At 44.8% G+C, this 20,702-nt stretch overlaps 2 protein-coding genes across 2 annotated transcripts in view; one reads left to right on the plus strand and one right to left on the minus strand.

Moving 5' to 3' along the window:
• Positions 1–20,702, minus strand: part of ASTN2 (astrotactin 2) — an 844,435-nt gene that overhangs the window by 189,142 nt on the left and 634,591 nt on the right.
• On the plus strand, positions 6,326–18,823 carry TRIM32 (tripartite motif containing 32). The gene is made up of 2 exons (XM_040631795.1): positions 6,326–6,389; positions 15,750–18,823. The coding sequence occupies exon 2, from the start codon at positions 15,826–15,828 to the stop codon at positions 17,791–17,793; it is 1,968 nt and encodes a 655-aa protein (XP_040487729.1). The 5' UTR covers positions 6,326–6,389; positions 15,750–15,825; the 3' UTR covers positions 17,794–18,823.

Here is a 20,702-nt window from a genome sequence, read left to right on the forward strand (position 1 = left end):
TCTACTGCCACCCAGTGTTACAGATACCAGTTGATGAAGTGGGCAATGGAAGCCACTTGAGATAACAGGACATGTGGAATGGGGTTGAGATGTGTGACTTAGCAGAAATAGGGCCCATGGGAAATGTTCCAGCAACCCTCACTCAGCATTGTGTTGAGTTGAGGCTAATGACACTACACAGGGAATGTTCTTCAAATGCTACTAACATTTATCAAGCACGTACTCAGTCAGTATTTGATTACTGCTGACCTTTGATTGTATGCACTAGTTCAAGCTATTAGAAAGTGGGTCTGGCCAATACACAGAAATGTGCATGATATTAAAATAAAGTTTCAAAATTCTGAACCAGCTGTTTCTGTATCAGTTCAAGGAAATTAAAAAAAAAAAATCTTTCCTCCACAAGAACATTTATGCATTCTTATTCGTGATGGTTAAATGTTCAATAATGGGCTTGTCAACCTGACAAAGCCTTATGTAGCCAGTTTGACAACTACGAAGGCCAGAAAAAAAGTGATTTCAAACATTTTCCTATATTAAGTAAATATAAAAACTGATATTTATTAGAAAAACATTTTGGGGCACCTGGGTGGCTCAGTCTGTTAAGCGTCTGCCGTCGGCTCACATCATGATCCCAGGGTCCTGGGACTGAGTCCTGCATAGTGCCCTCTGCTCAGCAGGGAGCCCGCTTCTCCCTCTCCCTCTGACCCCCACTCATGCATGTTCTCTCTCTCTCTCGTGCTCCCTCTCTCAAATAATAACATTTTTAAAAAAGAGAGAGCGAGAAAGAGAGAAAGAACAAAGAAAAACATGTTTTGGATACCGGACTTGGTCATAAGTATGCAGGGACAAATTAAAGGAGAACCTTGTAAATCTTTATATTTATACGAATATAACTAAGATAATGGCTATATGAAGGTGACAGATAAAGCTGACTCTTTTTATATGCTCTTTTTATGCTGTAAATTTAAATTGAATTACAACGTCTATTGAACACTTACATGTACTGGACGAAAGCCAGTTTGAAAAATGCACAGGTATTGAGTATGGCATATGCAGATCAAAATCAGAGTATTAGCAGAAAGTAGACTAATGACAGACAGACAGACAGATGGTAGATAGAGAGATACATAAATAAGAGATTGAAGAAGAAAGGGAAGGGTGGGAGAGGGAAGGCAGGTGGGAGGGATGGAACCTTTAAAACAGCCTGGAGTGGTTTTATCTCCTGATAATGCATGGTCTATTATAATCTCTTCCATTTGAGTAACTTGCTTTTAACAAACAGGATATGGCAACAAGGGATGTCACTTCGGTGATTAGGTTTCAAAAGACTGTGTCTTCTGTTTTGCTCAGACTCTTTCTTGCTGTAATGAAACAAGCTCTCACGGAGCGGCACATGTGTCAAGGAACTACTGAAAGTCTCCAGCCAAAAGGCAGCAAGAAAGTGAGGCCGTCAATCTAACAACCCTTGAAGAACTGAATCCTGCCATCAACTATGTCAATGATCTTGGAAATGGATCCTTTCAGTCCAACAACCCTTCAAGAACCGAATCCTGCCATCAACTACGTCAATGATCTTGGAAATGGATCCTTTCAGTCCGACAACCCTTCAAGAACCGAATCCTGCCATCAACTACGTCAATGATCTTGGAAATGGATCCTTTCAGTCCGACAACCCTTCAAGAACCGAATCCTGCCATCAACTACGTCAATGATCTTGGAAATGGATCCTTTCCCCGTCAAACCCCAGCCCTGGCTGATGACCTGACTGTAGTCTTACGAGAGACCATGACGTAGAGGATCTAGCTAAGCTGTGCTCAGATTCCTGACTCACACAGTCTGTGAAATAAGAAATGTGTGCTGTTTTGTTTCATGAACATAGGGGAAGGGGAGGAAGAATAAAATAAGATGAAAACAGAGAGGGAGGCAAACCGTAAGAGACTCTTAACTCTAGGAAACAAACTGAGGGTTGCTGGAGGGGAGGTGGGTTGAGGAGATGGGGTAACTGGGTGATGGGCATTAAGGAGGGCACATGATGTAATGAGCACTGGGTATTATATGCAAGTGATGAATCCCTAAATTCTACCCCTGAAACTAATAATACAGTATATGTTAGCTAAATTGAGTTTAAATTAAAAAAAAAAAAAAAGAAATGTGTGTTGTTTTAAACCACAACACTTTGGGATAATTTATTATTCAGTTTAGACACAAGTAATAGTGCTAGACAGATACAATTTTATCATATTGTTTCATGGAAATTTTAACAATTTTATAACCTCTAGACTACACACACTTTGTTAGGAAGCATTAGTTTTAATTCCTTCCGTTTTCTCCCTTAGACTCTATAAGCACAAAGTTCTCTTCCTCCTCTGAATTGTTCGCTAAGAAGAGGAAAGGGGAAAATATGTTTTCGAGAATAGTACAAGTTACAGTAATGATAATAATGATGACAGTAGCTAACATTCCTAGAACACTCACTCTCTACCAAGCAGTGCTCTAAAAACTTGAGCTCTACCAAGTGATCCAACATTCACAGCATTCCTGTTACTCCCATTTTGCAGAGGTCGAAAGCGAGGTACAGCAAGGCTAAGTAAATTCTCCAATTCCACAGCTTGTCATTTGCAACAAGTTACCACAATGCTTTACTTCAAATCATCTTTTCATCTTTTCCCCAAAATAACTGTCCAGGTAAGGGGGACTGAGGTTCCCACCAGGTCTGACTCCAAAGCCCTTTCTCTTTCTACCACACAGTGGTGGACTTAACAAGCAAACTAACTTATTTATAATAATAATAATGATAATAATAATAATGATGATGATGATGATGGCACTAAAATGAACATTACTACACATCAGGCAACATCCCAAAATATAAATGCTTCATATCTGATATCTCTCATTTTCCCACACACCTCCCCCAAATCCTGTGGGTTATCTATTGTTATTCTCATCTTTAAGAAAATAAAAGAGATGTTAAATTAGAAATCTTAGCAAACGGAGAAACTAGTGCTTATTTCATAGGGTGATGCTATAGGTTGAACTGTGTCCCCTAAAGAGATAGGCTGACATCCTATACATCAGAATGTGACTTTATTTGGAAATAGGGTCATTGTAGATGTAATTAGTTAAGATGACATCACACTCAGGTTTTAATGAGCTGTGATGGTGGTCACACTTAATCTAATATGACTGTTGCCCTTACAAGAAGACACAGACACATTCATTGAGGAGAATGGCATGTAAAGATGGAGACACAAAGAGGGAAACTGATCCCAAGAAGATGGAGGCAGAGATATTGGAGTTATGCTACCGCACGCCAAGGGATGCCTGTGGCCACCAGGAGCTGGAAGAGGGAAGGAAGCGTCCTCCCTTAGAGACTTCAGAGAAAGCCTGGTCCCACTGACACCTTGATCTCAGATTTCTAGCCTTCAGAACTGTGAAAGAATAAATTTCTCCTGTTTCAATCCAGTGTCTGATACTTTGTTATGACAGCCCTAGGAAATGGTTACAGGTAGTTTTAAAGTTAAATGAAAAAAAAAAAGGTTATGTTAAAATGCTGAATAAAGAGTATTTGAAATACTCCACAAAGAGTATTTTAAAAATGTCTCTGTGTATGAGGAATGCTAATATTGTGCCAGAGTATACAAAGCCACGAAATTAAATGAGAGCCTTTTCCCAGGGTATTTATTTTACTCTGAGATTTTTGTGGGAAGAATGGTAATTAATTTAATTGCTAAGTAATTTAAACATTTTTTTTAAAAAAAAGGACAGTCAAACAAACATTTTTTTTCTTAAGAAGAGAAAGAAAGGGGTTTTCGTCATGGTCATTACTGTTCTTTAAAGGCATGTTTGTTTGGTATCTCCAGACTGTCAGAGGAGTACCACTAGGCTCCTCTCTGAGTGGGGAAACATGGGTATAAAAACATGATGAGTCCTGAATTGAGACTTTGGGGGCCAGGAACTGTGGTTTTCAGCATACAGAGTGGTAACTCCCCATCTGGTCTGAGAAGAGGGTATAGGTGAGGTCATAAGTTTGGGAAGAAACTATTTGACAGCAACTCTCCCATCTCCCCAGCCTGCAACCCAGGGACTGGTAAAAGTACCCCAGGTCCCTATCCAGAAAGGTTTCTTGCCATTCCGGTGAAACAGGCCACTCTGACTCTCCAACATGGCAGAAACTCAGGGCAGAAGGCAATTCCTGCTGTTCCCTGGCAAGGCTGCTCAGAAGAGCTCATTTGAGTGTTTTTGCCTTGACAGGATCATGCTCTGTGGTCATAATGACAGCCAGGATTTGCCCCATATTCCTTGACTTCCTAAGCATTACCATCTCTCCTTTTCTTTTGATCCTTATAAACAGACCTTAATAAAATAGAAAGATAGCTGGAGTCATAAGAGGTGAGTAGTCTTTGGACGGTGGTTCAGTGCACGCCCATGGGTCTAACCGGCCTAGGTATCTCAGCCCTACAACTTCCTAGGAGGCTAAGGTAGGCAAGCTATTTAGTCTTGCTTGAGTCTCAGATGCCTCTTTGTAAGAGAAAGCTACTGATATCTACATGAATCACTGCTGAGGGGATTGTCGTATGTGACACTATCTATGAAGTGCCTGGTATATTGATGGTGTTCAAAAAATGGTCCCCTCTTACCCAACTGACCCTTCTGAGTCATCTTGCAGCTAGAATACATGTAAGTCGGACAGGATATGTAATTTGCTTAAAGTCACATTTCTGAGTCTGACTCACTTACTCAGCAACTCTCCCTTGCTGGGCACTGTGCTAACAGACGCAAGCATTCTTCCTCCCTTGGCCCTAAAGGGTTCTGTTTGTACCCACTGGCTGGCTGCCACTTTTGAGCAAAATCTGCCCCAGGGCCCTTCAGTCCCCAGCTGGGCTCCCTCTTGGGCCCACTCCTGACTCAACTTATTCCGGGTCAGTCTAATCAAACCCTGGCTGGCCATGGACTGCAAATGTATCTCTGAGGTCTAAGTAGCCCCAGAGCTCTATCAGGCATTCACAGCCCCTAGGCCTGTTCAAAGTATGCCATTAAGTATACCGACCCAACCTCCCATGACCTCAATATCTGAAACGCATTAGGGTTTCTGGAATGGGCAATCTAAAGAGTGTTAAGAGCTAATTACATTAAAAAAAAATAACCGTTAATTAAGTGCAAACCACTATGTACTCATAATCTTAGCTAATCATCATAGCAAAACTTATTTCTATTTAGAAATAAAGAAATGGGCCCATGAAGAGGTTAAACAAGATAATCAGGGTGGATTTTCATCCAGTCTCAGGTCCCAGGCTGGGCTTTATCCTCTTGAACACATGGCCTTGCTGTTGAAGCACCTGGGTGTCAGTTGCTTATCTAAATAGGGTGGTTATGACAATTAAGGGGTTATGCATGGGAGGTGCTTAGCCTCAGCCAGAAGCTAAGTGCTCAAAGACGGTAGTTTTGTTCTTGTTTCTGTTTGTTGTGTTATCATTGTGCAGGGTCACAAACCTGAGTGGGATTTCCAGTTGGGGCCCATGCTACCTCACCCCCGCCCGGCTCCGACGCGGCACCACGTGGTCACCTGCATGAGCAGGTATTCTGCCTGGCTTGGACCTACATAAGGGGTCATGGGTGCTCAGCAGCCATAGGCCTGACCGCCTCCCACCTGGTCGCACTGTGAGCGCCCCTGAGTTTGGGCTTGGGTTTGGGTTTCCTGGGGGCTTCGCTCTGCGGTGGCAGCAGGTGCAGAACACGCTTCCCTATTTACCTTTGCTGCGGCCCCCAGCGGAGCAGGGAAAAGACTCCTCGCTGGGGGGCTGGGTCCATCGCATGAACATATGTCTAGGCCACGGTGGGTTCCTGGGAGCAACTTGGAGCCCGAGGCACTGCCTTTCCAGGCCAGTCCAGGCTCTGCGCCTGCCTCCGAGGAGAGCTTTGTTCTTTTCCTGGCCACGCCTCACATGGGCAAGCTGCGCTTCCCGGAGACCCTTCTGCCAGTAGCCAAGGCTCCGCTGGGGCCCACTCCTGGACTTGAAGGGTCCGCGAATTGGTAATCTGCAGTCAGACACGCGAGTTCTGATTTGGCCCCTCGACTCGCTGAGGGAACTTGGGCAGGCTGCCTTTGCCTCAGTTTCCCAGTCTGCACAATGGGGACACAAAGCTGATGGCAGCGTTTCTAAGGCCCAAGGTTCCCAGCTAGGAGTCCGCCCCTACTCGGCCGCTGGGCCTTGAACGCTCCCGCCCGCGCGACTACAAGCCCCAGCATGCCTCGGGGGCGGGGCGCAGTGACGGACAGACGGCTCTGCGAATTAGCGCCCGCCAAGGGGCGCGCGGCGGCGCGTGCGCAGAAGACGGCGGGCGGGTGGGCTGGCGGCGGTGGACGCGTCGGAGCCGCGGGCGGTCAGGTAAGGGGCGGGAAGGAGGGTCCGGGACGAGGGACCACGGCCGGAGTGTCGGGCCGTGACTCAGTGGCGGGGCGGGGGGATGTGCGGGCGTACAGCGGCCGGCCCACGCCGGACTGGCAGGGTCTGGGGACCGGATCTGAGGGGTAGGACCGGGGTGGGGGTGGGGCCGCGAGGGGCAGGCTTGGGAGGGATTCGATGGGGCAGAGGAGCTCAGAGGAGATGCAGCTCCTCAGGGAGGGGAGAGAGGGGCTCCCACAAAATCCGCGGTGCAAGCATCTCGGGAGGCCTGAGGTAATGTAGGGGCCCTGAGGACAGAGGGGTGCAGCATCTGGGCGGTGGTAGGGCGTCCGAAGGCCCTGGAGGCATCTGTGGTGCCAAATTTCGGAAACAGGAAAGAATTGGGGGGCCCTGATGAGACTTGGGGTGCCGCATCTCAGGACGTTTGAGGGAATCTGGGGCCACTAGGCTTTCGAGGGGGCAAAACCTGAGATGAGAGAGCAGGGCCTGGGGATATTCTAATGGCTAAGGAGGAAGCATCTTCCAGATGGGATCTGGGGAAAATTGAGGTGGTGAGTTCTTGGAGGAGTCAGTGGGAGGCAGTGTCTTGTTAGCAAGAAGGGACCTGGCTCAGGTTTGAAGGCAATCCATGACATGGGGTGGATAAAAGGGAAAGGACCCAGGTTTGAGGATGGCACCGTGCCTGATGGAATGCAGGAGTTGGGGGCTCAGACTGAAGGAAGGCAGAAGTCTGGGGTGTGTAATTGGGGTGTTATGCTGGGATGCAGGGCTGAAGGCTGCAGAGATTTGGAAACAGAGATAAAAGGAGCTATGCCAGGGATTTGGGGCATATGAGTGAAGAATTGGTGAGAGCTGCAACGTAGAGCCCGAAAGGCTGAATTCTCTATTGTAACAACAGTTGGGAACACAATTTAGGGAGGGTTGAAGGGCCTGCATGTACTAACTGGGGTATAGAATAAGAGGACTCTGAATAGATTTATGGATTGGTGTCTTGGGCTGCTAAAGGAATTTTCCTGAAGTCTGCATGGGAAGCAAAGGAAGTACTAGAGTTCTAAGGACCTAGAAATAATGTATGCGCTGGATTTTTGTATGAAGTTTAGCAGAGTTTAGGGGTTCAGCAACAAAGTCAGAAGTCTTCAGAGATCAGGACTCCTGAAGGAGCCTGAGTTTCCCTGTTAGGGGCAGAATCTCCCTCCCTCACTAACCAGAGATACTTACCACAAGGCAGCCGTGGAACTGCCACTAATCCTAAACACTGGGCCTGCTGAAAAGTAGTAGGCTTGGGAGAAGAGAGCAGTTAAAAGAGGCATAAAGCAGGAAACTATTCAGGGTCATCTGCCTAAGTATCCTTTTGCCTGTCCTTCCAAGCTGTGATAGCAGATAGCATGTGCGACCTTCAGGGGATGAATAGAACAAGATCTCAGGCCTTGTTTTCTTTATCAGTTATATAAGTAGATTGAATTAATCCTATATAAGGTCCATTACAGCTGGACAGCTCAAGAAGCAATGACTTTGTGAGTGAAGTGTTTGGGTGGGGAGAGACAAGAAAAGGGGAACATTGAGTATTTAGTTAGTCCTGTGCCCAGTTCTAAAGAGATGATTCCTAATTGGGGAGGTGTTGTTCCCCAGGGGACATTTGGCAATGTAGGGAGACATTTTTGGCTGTCACTGTTGGGGTATAGGGGACTACTGGCCTCTAGTAGATAGACACCAAGGATACTGTTAAGCATTCTACAGTGCACTGGACAGCCCCCCCCACAGCAAAGAATTATCTGGCCCGAACTGTCAATAGTGCTAAAGCTGAGGAACTCTACTCAGGAGTCAGATATCCTGGTTTTAAATCCTGCCTCTCTCTCTTCTTGGCTTTGTGATCTTGAATGAGTTACTTAACCTCCCTGTTCTTGGCTCTTCATCTATAAAATGTTGTTAATAACAGGACTACATCATAGATTATTATGAAGATTCAGTGAAGTAAATCAGAGTGCTTAGTGTCTGGTGCATAGTTAGCACTCACATTTTATAATTTTTATTTTTAGATCTACTTTCTTACTCAGTTTTCATCACAGCACTACTAGGCAGGCTCTACTATACCCAGTTTTACATATAAGGAAACCAGGTCTTAGGAAGTGACTTGTTTAGGGTTACATAGCTAGGAAAGCCAGAGCTAGACTCATATTCGGATCTCTGTAACCCTGTATATTCCCTCTTTCTTTGTTTTTTTCCTTGCTGGGGTCTGCTTAGTCTTATCTCAGCCCATTCCCCTCTACTGAAAGCATTGGCCAGTGAGTATTGCTGATTATCAAATTGAACTCTAAAGGGGACAAAACTATTTCATTTGTAGGGAGTAGCCCTGGACTTTGTTCTTGATTTGCTCTTAGACCAGGACCAGTGGGTAGATAGGGGAGGAGCTTGAGGTTAGGCAGGATGAGGTGCAAGAGACTAAAGGGCAGGTGTAGAGGCCATTGGCTTGAAAAAACACTTCATAGCAGGGACTGAAGCTGAAGGCAATCATACTCTGGAAGATAACTCCTGCTTCTAAATGATCTCTTGGGCTTCTTTCCCCTGGGACACAGAAGCATTTGCTCTGTCCGTTTCCCCTGGGACAGAGAAGCATTTGCTCTGTCCGATCCAGGACTAGCTACAGCATTGCCGAAGCCAGTTCAGAAACATAGTAGGACTGCATCAGAAGGCAGGAGATTTAGCTGGGATATCCATACACGCCACTATGGGAAATATGTAATGGCAGTTGAAACACCCTGGGAGTCAGAGGCTTGATGTCCAGAATCCCTCCTCTGCTGCTAATTATACTACGTGACCTTGGACAGACACTTCTTATCAGCCTCAATCTATTAAAAATAAGAATAACAATCATTTATTGTTTATTTTGTGCATTAACTCTGTTAATCCTGCCAATGATCCTGCCAACAATGTAGACATGATTCCATTTTACAGATGAGAAAACTAATAGGTTAAATGCTTTACTCAAGGCTAGATAGCAAGGGGAAAAGTGGGCATGTGAGCCCAGTTATGTCTGACTCCTAGGTAATATTATACTAGTTCTATTAAAAAGGCTTTTCCAACACTTAAAGCCCATACACCTATGTCTGGAGAGTTTGGTAGTCAAGTGCACAAAGCCCTTTAAGTAGATCACTGTTCCTGCACACTGATGTGCTGCCTTTGTGACACTCCTAGCTTTTTCCTTTTGATACAACAAACAATTTAAAAATCATTCCTAGGTGCCTTTACCAACCTCTCAGCCAAAACTGCCTAGAGCTCATAGTAGCCTCCTCAGCTACGGAATGGTAACACATTTTTTTGAGTCAGTTTGGTTTTATGGTTGGGAGTTGACATACCTGGATTTGAACCTCAGTTCTACTACCTACCAGCTTTGAGACCTTAGGTTGCTTTTCCCTGAACCTTGGTTTCCTTGTTTATAAAGAGGAATAACACATATTTCACATAGTTATTATGACAATATGAGATAATGTAATAAAAGGTGCCTGACATTCAATAAATGGTAGTTTTATGAGACCTAGCAATTATAAGATGGAGGCATTGTTAGAAGGGAACTGAGGGTTGCTTTGCCAAATTTCAGTGACCCTAAGCAGCCCCCACCGGTCTCTCCCAAATTCCTGTTCCCTCTTGTACCTTTCCCAGGATCTGCTTCCTGATCCTTTCATCAAAAGCTCATGATTAAGTGAACGTGTGTTTATGTAGATAAAAGAACTGGAAGAAATGTGGATGGGTGGAGATGAATTGGAGGTCCTCTGAGTGAGAAGGGACTGTTGGTTTTTCCCTTGTCCTAGATTCTTTGAGTCACATTGGCAGCATTGATATTACCCAGATGTTTGTGGAAGATGCAAGGGAACCTTTCCAGCTCCTGCAGTTTTAGAAGAAGAAGAACGGACAAGTGTCTTTCCAACAAACTCTATTACTGATTTAACCTGTCCTTGACATATTGTAGCTCAGGTTTCCTTTTCCACAAACAGTTGCTTCTGGGTTTTGTTTGTCTCAGACTGGCATAGCTCTGTGGGTTATGCCTGTGTTTCCCTATAAGCTCCTACTGGTTGAGTTTTTCTTAGCTTAAATGCCCTGAGTAAAACTAAACTCCAAACCCCCTTCGGCACACAGGACTAGGTGAGTGTCAAGTGGGGGCCTCAGGGACTTTGTTAAAATCACTCCTGCTAGCCACTCCCAGAGTGACCATTGGGAGCACGGAGATGGTTATACACTTGATTAGCATTCCATTCAAATGGAAGAGGAGTAAATACAGTTTAGAAAGGGAATGTGATAAGCCTTGCAAAACCCCAGTCAAACCCGAGGAGTATGACTGTGGTAGGATGGACCTCCATGTTTTCTAGTTTTTAGGTAAAGAGCTCTGGTCATGTTGCTTTTGTTCAGAATTATATCCCTAGTGTTTTTATGGGGCTGGACTTGCAATATGTGGTCAGTAAAGATTCATTTAATTAATTGCTTAAAGTTCTTCAGTTCTGCTGATGGCCTAAGCCCTCAAGAGACTGACAGAGGTGTGACCTTTGGTCATCACTAATCTTTGGATTCTGAGATCAGGTAAAACTCTCTAGTGAAGGCTCAGAATTTTTATTTTTGAAATTTACGTGTCTGATATCTTGGGTACAGTATGCCTTTTAAAAAGTGCCTATTTCTTCTCTTTGGCTGGGTCGTGGCTCCCGCTGCACTATTATATACTGCACAGTTATTGTATGACTCCCTTGGTGCTGTACTAAATGTGTTATACACATGATCCTGTTTAATCGTTACAGTAACCTTGGGAGGAAGATACTATTTTAAAGCCCTTCTTAGATAAACTGAGAACTAGAGAGGTTAGTTAACTTGTCCAAGTCTCCACAGTAAGCAGTAGAGCCAGGATTGAAATCCAAAAAGCCTGATTTTCTTAATCTGTTTAATGCTGGTCACCCCCAGTGACCCTTCTTTTAGTCCTAGTTCTGCCATGTGATGAATGAGTTCTTGATCTCTCTCTCCTGGTCTCCATTTACTCATCTATTTTACTCTGAGATCACTACTAATTCTATCATTCCATATTTAGTCCCTGCTAGAAGGAACTTATTTTCTGAGCAAGAGAGGTGAATTCATTTGCCCATCAGTTTCTAGCATGGATACCTAGTGTCCTCAATCAAATTCTTTCAAAGCCAGCCAGTCCTTTTATTAATCTTTATGTGCTTTTCTCTGCCATGACAAGAAAGATTCTTCATCCCTTTGAAAATGTAGTTTGTAAACTGAAGCTTTGTTAATACTAGTACTAGTTGTTATTGTTAATACTGTTGCTGATTGCTACTAAAAGTATTATAAATAACAGTTTTCATTTCACACCTGCTGTTTTCCAGACTAGGCACTTGATATGCATTATCCCTAGTTTTTTACTTTTCATAAAGTTCAAGAAGACAGGTTTCCTGAGGTTAAATAACTTGCCTACTGTCCTACAACTTATAAATGGCAGTGCTGATTTAATCCCAGTTCTTCCTGACTTCAGGGTTCATGGGTTTGTGTTTGTTTTCTGTTTTTTGGGTTTTGTTTTGTTTTTTTTTTTTTCCTGCTCTCCTGGTTATTTAAATCATAGACTGGGGAAAGCATGGTGGTGCCAGAAGCAGCTAGATCAGGTTAGGGTATGACTATAGAATTTTCCTGAGCCTTAGGGCTGCTGAAGCAAACACAGTTTAAAGGGTAGATTCTTATCTGGAGCTGAAGAGCTGGGCTAGTATTAGTAGGGGATGTGTGGCACGGCATTAATCATGAGATCAGAGCAGTGAGATGAGGGGTCAAGAATTGACAATACAAAGTGCAACAGCAAACATGGGTAAGGGATCATGAAGGCAGACAAGACTGTTATAACATGTAGGGGGTTCATTTCTGACTGGTTTTAGATTTTATAGCTGACAGAGAATGCGTGGCTAACGTAGAGACTTGGTAGGACAATTCTTGTCACCCCTCTAGTCCAAACTGAGTTTGAATTGACTTTCCATCTGAACCATTGTCAGTGTTAACAGCAATGGCTAGATATATGTTTCTTGAAGAGAGGGAATGTATCTGCCTGTCATATGAAGGCAGTGTTTGCTGGTTGTAGACGTGGGAGACATAGTTCAGGCTTTTGCCAGGTCTGAGTCTATATACCTGATGCTTCCGTGATGAGAACTGTTTCGCTGGCAGAGCACACCAGCTTTAGAGTAGGAATCCTTGACGTTCTCTTCTGCCTTAGGGAGCCTGGTGAAGCTGCAGATAGCTGAGATAATTTGGGATATGGATGTGGGCATAGTAAATTCATTTTTTAAAGTGGGTAGCTTAGACAAGGAGGCAAGAAGCTTTTTAATTGAAGGAGGTGGTATGATATTCCAGAAAGCTGGGGAAAGAATTTGCTAGTATTTTTACAAGTTGGCAGACTTGTTTAATTAGCTGATCTGCAGTGCCAGCTTTGGGAAGAACAGATGTCCCTTGAATTATAAGGTAGCACGCTCTGGATCTAAACACCAAATGTTGCCCTCAGTCTGTTGTGCCAGATGATGGAAGAAGGAGCTGAAGCTATTGGTTTAGAACTAAAGTTTGCATGGATTTCGAATTGAGGTTTCTATCAGTATTTCTATACTACTGAGCCCAGACCTATGGATTTAAGAATTCAGTAGTAAGTTTCGCCTATTCACATGAGACCTTATAGGTTCATGATATGTGATAGTGTGTTATTTTGTTGAGACATGGATTTGAGTCCTAATGGATTGCAAGGCTGGTGTGTGGAGTGGGTCACCCAGCTAACAAATCATTGTAGCCACCTGACTCCACTGGAGCTAAATCCCTTAACAATAGTATTAGTCTTTCTTATTTGTGGAGAAAATTATATTCTGCAAGGAAGCATCTCCCAAAGTACAGTCTAGGGAACACTTGTGAACCAGTGTTACATGACAGTGGGGAAAAACCCTAAAACTTGAAGTAATTCTGGGTTAAACAAAGTTAAAGGTATTTGTACTGCAGGGTTTCAGCATGTTTGAGCTTTGTGACCTTTAGCCGGTTTTTCTGAGCCTTAGTTTCCTCATCATAAAATAATAAAAATAGTACCTACTTTATAGGGTCATTATGAGGATTAAATGAGATTAAGTATGTGAAGCATCTAGCGTGGCCTCTAGCACATAGAAGATACTAGATGGATACTGTTTCCCTTCTGGTAGAAGAGAAGTGGGATTTCAGAGAGGTGGGATTGATTTTGGATAAATGATGTGTGTCCGCTATTAAATATTTGTCAGGTCACCATGCAAAGCTAAATATAGGGAAATTCCATATGTATCTCTGCATAGACTCTCCTTCTTCTGTTTGCATGGAGAAGGAGTTGATGACACTTGCAAAGCTTTTCTTACCTTGCTGCATTATCCTTAAACCACACTAACTTGCCCTCCTCTTCTCCTTGATGGCTGACCATCTGCATTATCAGGAGACTGCAGAAATACAGCTGTAAAATTTGCATTTAAGAAGGGCTGCAATTTATCCCTTTGCCTCACCTTGCTAGGTCTGTTCATTCTAATTTGGGGTATAAATTGACAATGACATAAGTCTGCAGAGCACTGAGATCTCTGTTCTATTTCTTGAGCATATGTGGATCAAGGTGGGTGGGAGTATTTATGGCTCGTACTTGGTGAAGTAGGGGGTGTTCCAGGCCAAAAATAAACTGTCTTGATAAGGCAGTACTGTTTTTTAAAATCATTGGGCTTGAGTCTCTGGCTTTTTTAGCTGTACCACTTCCCCCACTTTAATCTACTCATCTTGGTGATTGTACTTCTTAATATTGCTCAAATGCATCTTTCCATCTCCACCACCTGCTCTTTAGTTCAGGCTCCCTATTACCTCCCCTAGCCAATTTTGCAATAATTTTCCAAACTAGTTTCTCAGCCTTTTCACCTACTCTATTCAGGCTTTGATCATATCACTTCCATGCTTCAAAACGTATGTTGCTTCACTAGGCCCATCAAGATGAAATCGGAAGGTCTCATTTTGGCTCTGAAGACTTCTTATAATCATTCTCATAATCAAACCAGTTACTCTAATCTCCCTAGATTCTTCCACAATTTTAACCTAAGAATGAGAGAAACGAGAACTAAAATGTTTCTAGAACTTTTTTTGGTGTGAAGCCAAAACTTAGAAATTTTTACACTACCTGTATTGTCTCATTTAATCCTTGCATTGACCTTGTGAAGGCAGTATTATTTCGTTTTACAGATGGAAACCTATAGAGGTTACATATTCTCTGTTCTCTTTCTTCCCTTGCTTTCTAACCTTTGTTAAGACTGTCCTTGTCTGGTACTCCCTTTCCCCCATCTCCACATATCCAGGACCCTAACCGATGCCATTCTGTTTCCCTTCAAATTAACAGTGAATGCCTCTTAGCCTCCATCAAATTGAGTTTGTATCTTACTTATGATACTGTGTTCTGCCTTAGCTGTTATTTACCTGCATGTCTTGTCTCCTTTACTAAAGTTTGAGCATCTGAAGGGCAGGATTCTGATAACTTACTTAGTACAGTAAAGTACGTGGTACCTAGTCTTAGTTGGATGGATTGGTGAGTAGGTGGGACGATAGATGAATGAAAAATCCATTATTTCCTGACCTGATGTTTTATGGATCACCTAAGCTAATTGTCATAATTTTCTGTTTCCCTGTATGCTTCCTAGGACCCCAAGCATGACACCATAAACTCTCTATAACATAATCAAAGAGGCTCTGTGCTTTTGTTCACATAGTTTTCTTTGCTTAAAATGCCTTTATCCCTTAAGGCCATGTTTCTTTCCAGACGTATCTCAGAAGTGTCAGTGCTTCTGGGGAGCCCTCCCCAGTTCCTCTAGGAACTGTTCCTCTATCTACTGTGCTCCTGCAGAACTTTGTGTATAATCCTTTCCTGTATATAAATATAAATGGAGTCGTAGACGTCACTAATTGCTAACATTTATCAAGCATACTGCTTGCCATGGGCTGTACTAGGTGCATGATATTCACCATGCTGTTTAATCCTTCCAAAAACCAGATGAAGTAGATATTACTTCAGTTTTATAGATGGGTGCTGGGAAACTGAGCTTTGGGAAGTTTAGGTTACTTCCTTCAGGTCACACAACTAAGTGTCAGAGATTCCAGACTCTGATTTCTTCCCCACTGTGCAGCGCTTTGTCTGCTTTAGTTCTTGTGTATCACCATCACCTAACAGAGTAGACGTCGATAAATATTTGTTAAATAAGTCAGCAGCTGAACGAGGGATGGTAGCTATTCTCTAAGAGTTTCTTGAGTGAATTAGCTCATCCAGGCAGTAGAATAATGGCTTCTTCTTCTCATTTGCAGGATTTGACCCTTTGGAGCATGAATAGCAAGCTGTTCAGTTCTGGGCTGTGTTAGCGGGCCCCTCAAGGGAAGCACAATGGCCACTGCAGCCGCAGCAGCTTCTCACCTGAACCTGGACGCCCTCCGGGAAGTGCTGGAATGCCCCATCTGCATGGAGTCCTTCACAGAGGAGCAGCTGCGGCCCAAGCTCCTGCACTGTGGCCATACCATCTGCCGCCAGTGCCTGGAGAAGCTCCTGGCCAGCAGCATCAATGGTGTCCGCTGTCCCTTTTGCAGCAAGATTACCCGCATCACCAGCCTCACCCAGCTGACGGACAACCTGACGGTGCTGAAGATCATTGACACAGCCGGGCTCAGTGAGGCTGTGGGGCTGCTCATGTGCCGCTCCTGTGGGCGCCGGCTGCCCAGGCAGTTCTGCCGGAGCTGCGGTGTGGTGTTGTGCGAGCCCTGCCGGGAGGCGGACCACCAGCCCCCTGGCCACTGCACACTTCCTGTCAAAGAGGCGGCTGAGGAGCGGCGTCAGGACTTTGGCGAGAAGCTGGCCCGTCTGCGGGAGCTTATGGGGGAGCTGCAGCGCCGGAAGGTGGCCTTGGAAGGGGTCTCCAAGGACCTTCAAGCAAGGTATAAAGCAGTTCTCCAGGAGTACGGGCGTGAGGAACGCAGGGTCCAGGAAGAGCTGGCTCGCTCTCGGAAGTTCTTCACAGGCTCTTTGGCTGAGGTTGAGAAGTGCAACAGTCAAGTGCTCGAGGAGCAGAGTTACCTGCTGAACATCGCAGAGGTGCAGGCCGTGTCTCGCTGTGACTACTTCCTGGCCAAGATCAAGCAGGCGGACGTAGTGCTCCTGGAGGAGACGGCTGATGAGGAGGAGCCAGAGCTCACGGCCAGCCTGCCCCGGGAGCTCACCCTGCAGGACGTGGAGCTTCTTAAGGTTGGCCATGTCGGCCCCCTCCAAATCGGGCAGACTGTTAAGAAGCCCCGGACAGTCAACATGGAAGATTCCTGGGCCATGGAGGCTGCAGCCTCCGCTGCCTCCACCTCCGTTACATTTAGAGAGATGGACATGAGCCCCGAGGAAGTGGCCGCCAGCCCTCGGGCCTCACCTGCTAAGCAGCGGGGTTCCGAGACCACCGCCAATATCCAGCAGTGCCTCTTTCTCAAGAAGATGGGGGCCAAAGGCAACACTCCAGGCATGTTCAACCTTCCAGTCAGTCTCTATGTGACCAGTCAAGGCGAGGTTCTGGTTGCTGACCGAGGCAACTACCGTATACAAGTGTTTACTCGGAAAGGCTTTTTGAAGGAGATCCGCCGCAGCCCTAGTGGCATTGATAGCTTTGTGCTGAGCTTCCTCGGGGCTGATCTGCCAAATCTCACTCCGCTGTCAGTGGCCATGAACTGCCATGGGCTCATTGGTGTGACTGACAGCTACGACAACTCCCTCAAGGTATATACCTTGGATGGTCACTGCGTGGCCTGTCACAGGAGCCAGCTGAGCAAACCCTGGGGCATCACAGCCCTCCCTTCTGGCCAGTTTGTGGTAACTGATGTGGAAGGTGGAAAGCTCTGGTGCTTCACTGTTGACCGAGGAGCAGGGGTGGTCAAATACAGCTGCCTCTGCAGTGCCGTGCGGCCCAAGTTTGTCACCTGTGATGCTGAGGGCACCGTCTACTTCACCCAGGGCTTGGGCCTCAATCTGGAGAATCGGCAGAATGAGCACCACCTGGAGGGCGGCTTTTCCATTGGCTCCGTGGGCCCCGATGGGCAGCTAGGTCGCCAGATCAGCCACTTCTTCTCAGAGAATGAGGATTTCCGCTGCATTGCTGGCATGTGTGTGGATGCTCGTGGCGATCTCATTGTGGCCGATAGTAGTCGAAAAGAAATTCTCCACTTTCCTAAGGGGGGGGGCTATAGTGTCCTTATTCGAGAGGGGCTCACGTGTCCAGTGGGCATCGCCCTCACTCCTAAAGGGCAGCTGTTGGTCTTGGACTGTTGGGATCACTGCATCAAGATTTACAGCTACCACCTGAGAAGATACTCTACCCCTTAGGGGATAAGAGATAACCATTTCTTCCTCCCAGCCACCTTCCTTCCCCTTATTCTGGTTATTGGTGGTATTGTAGAGTGCACTTGGCCTGTGTCTTTATGCCAACTGGCTAGTCCTAGAATTTTAGAAGCTGTCTTTTAGGGGGGGTTTTTTGGTTTTGTTTTGTTTTGCATTGCATTATTTCCCTCCTGAATTTAGAGCTTTAACCAGATGCATTGCCCCAAACAGGACATCTGATATGGGGTTAGCTGAAGTTTGATTAGAACTTAGGCACTTCTGAGGCTTCAGAAGCCTTTTGCCCCCTGTATTTGAAATTTGCCCTTGTACTGACCCCTCGTTGATTTCCCTCTTTTGGCTTTGATAACACTGGTCCCGTATTTCCCTCTTATTGTCATGCGCGTCATATGTGACACTTTCTCTTAATTCTGCTGCATTTAGTGTGCATGCTCCAGTGGGATCTGCTCCACCTTTCATTTCAGACATCATCTCCTTGTGGCGTGATGTCTCAGGTCTCTTCACCTTTCATTCATTTATCTCCCCACCAAGGGTTATATACCGTCCTTTTGGGAAGCAGTACCTCTTGGTTCTGGGGGTTTTGTGCCATCTTGGATTGGTCTTTACTTACGGATGTGACAGAGAATGAATTGACCCTAGTTGGTTGGTGTTGAAGACTTTGGCCTGGAAACTGCTTGCCTTTTACAGGCGCATATAGATTGGAATTATTTCAAAGCACAGAAAGATGGGAATAAACAAACACAAATGCTAATATAGTCATAAACATTCTTGAGTGGTCTCTAGAGCTCATTATTTTTCATATTACCTCTCTCCGTGGGTCTGTGCTAAGAGTTGACTGCAGAATTGTACAACACAGGCCAGGGTCAACAAAGTAGGGAGGTGGACACATCTCATTTTCATTAGACAAAACTGTTGGGTCTTTATTCTGTATTTTCCTCAAGTGACTGCACAATATTTGGTTTTGAGATTTATTTCCATTCCTCCATCAAGAATTAAATAATTGATAACTGTTTCTTCATTGCCGGTGTTCATGTCTTTTAATTAAATATGGGATTTGGGAGATGAGAAGGATAAGTTGTATCATGCTGTTTTGCTTCCATTTCTGACACTGCATTCTTTGAGAGCATTAAGCATCTACCCCGGTCAAAATTCAGCCTAAGGCACCATTACGTAAAGAAATATAAATCTTACTCCCACACACACGTGTACAGAATCAGCCCCCCACAGTCTACAGAGTCACCAACACTCTGTTAGGAAGTGAGCCTCTACCATTTGCTTTATCCTTGTAGAGTTCAAAAAAGAAGAAGTCTTGTCCCTTTAAAAAGACCAGAAGTGGATGAGGGAATTTGTGACAAGGACCCTCAGGCTTTATTTTTACGAAGCAACATAGTTTGCTCTTTAGGTGCAGGGCTGATGGCAAGCCAAAGAGCTAGCACCTTGCTTTTTAAAGACACACAAATTGCTAAGCTGGTCTACTCAAACTTGTTTTGTTTGTTTGGTGATGGCATTTTTTTTTTTTTTTTTTTTGGCTTCTGTTGTAATAGGTGGCAAAGAATAGGAAAGGAAAGAATTGGTATGATGTCTAACTGGTTTGTCTTGCACTTTTCACCTGGAGATAGCCCCATGTTCTGATCATGGAATTGCATCCAATTTCCAAAGATTGTATAATTGAGAGGAAATTGATCCAATTAAAAGTTTATCAGAAATAACTCCACTAGTTATTAGAGCCACTTTATCTGTGATAGCACCTGGCATGAGCGGATCTGTCTTTGCTGTCAGTGGGGGGGGGGGGGGGGCTTGCTAAGGTAATGGCATTGGTCGAGGCTTTTGGCACAGTTTGCAGCGCAGAGATGTATATTTTGGGCTGGCCTGACGTAAACGGGCCAGAAGCCCTCCAGCTGCCGATGCTTTAGGCAGGCGGTGCATCGCCCACCACTGGTATTCGGCATCCAGGGCTACCCATTGTTGAGCCACACTCATGCCTTGGTCCTCAAGTACAGCAGCCATCTGCTGGCCCAAAAGGGACATAAGTATAGTCGGAACGTTTTTATTTCTTCGATGTGAATATTTTAGGCCGTGCTTAGTGCAATCAATTTTCAATTATCTACTATGTTGCCTCTATTACATTCATAGGACAGCCCCAGGAAACTAGTTACCTCAATTAGAGCAGTTTTTGTGTGTTGTGTGTGTGTGTGTGTGTGTGTGTGTGTTTAAGCAGTGGTGCCCTGATTCGAATAAAGTCTCAAGTGCAAGTATATTATGTAAAGTAGATCAAAGAGCAGCTGCTCTGGTGGAAGCAGGTTTGTGGGCCTGCAGAATGGGCTTTATTTATCCCCTCACCTAACCTGCGCACCCTTGCAAAACTCCTGTGACCCTACAGAACACTTTCTGAAAACCATTAAACTATAGCACTGCTTGTCTTCCGTGAGGCCCTGGGCCAGGCATTTCACCTTTCCCCTTTTGGGAAATGATGAAAATGATCTTCTGAAGTGAGGGTGTAAGATGTGAGATAGGAGATGTGAAAATACTCGGCATACCCAGTAAATGGTAGCTGGAACTATCTTCTTTCCTTGAGTTATTCGAATGAGTGGTGTGTGAGGTTATCCAAGCCCTCCAAATGATACTTTCCCTCTTTCCTATATTACAGGTTCCTATTTGCCAACCAGAACTTTTCTCTGGGATTTCCTCCCCCTGAATCACCTGTTCCTTTTTATTATCACTCTCCCTATGTCACATTTCTGTTATTGTATAAATTGCTGTGAGCACTTCCCATGGTACCAAACATAGAATATATATATCCTCAGGTGTTTAGTTGGCTGTTATTTACTTTACTTGCTAATGATGATAGGCCTCCAGTAACCTTAGTTTTCTCGACACAGCCCCCTCACATTAGATAA

Source organism: Ursus maritimus, unplaced genomic scaffold, assembly GCF_017311325.1.
Source record: "Ursus maritimus isolate PB19 unplaced genomic scaffold, ASM1731132v1 scaffold_17, whole genome shotgun sequence".
In the NCBI taxonomy this organism is placed as follows: Eukaryota; Metazoa; Chordata; class Mammalia; order Carnivora; family Ursidae; genus Ursus; species Ursus maritimus.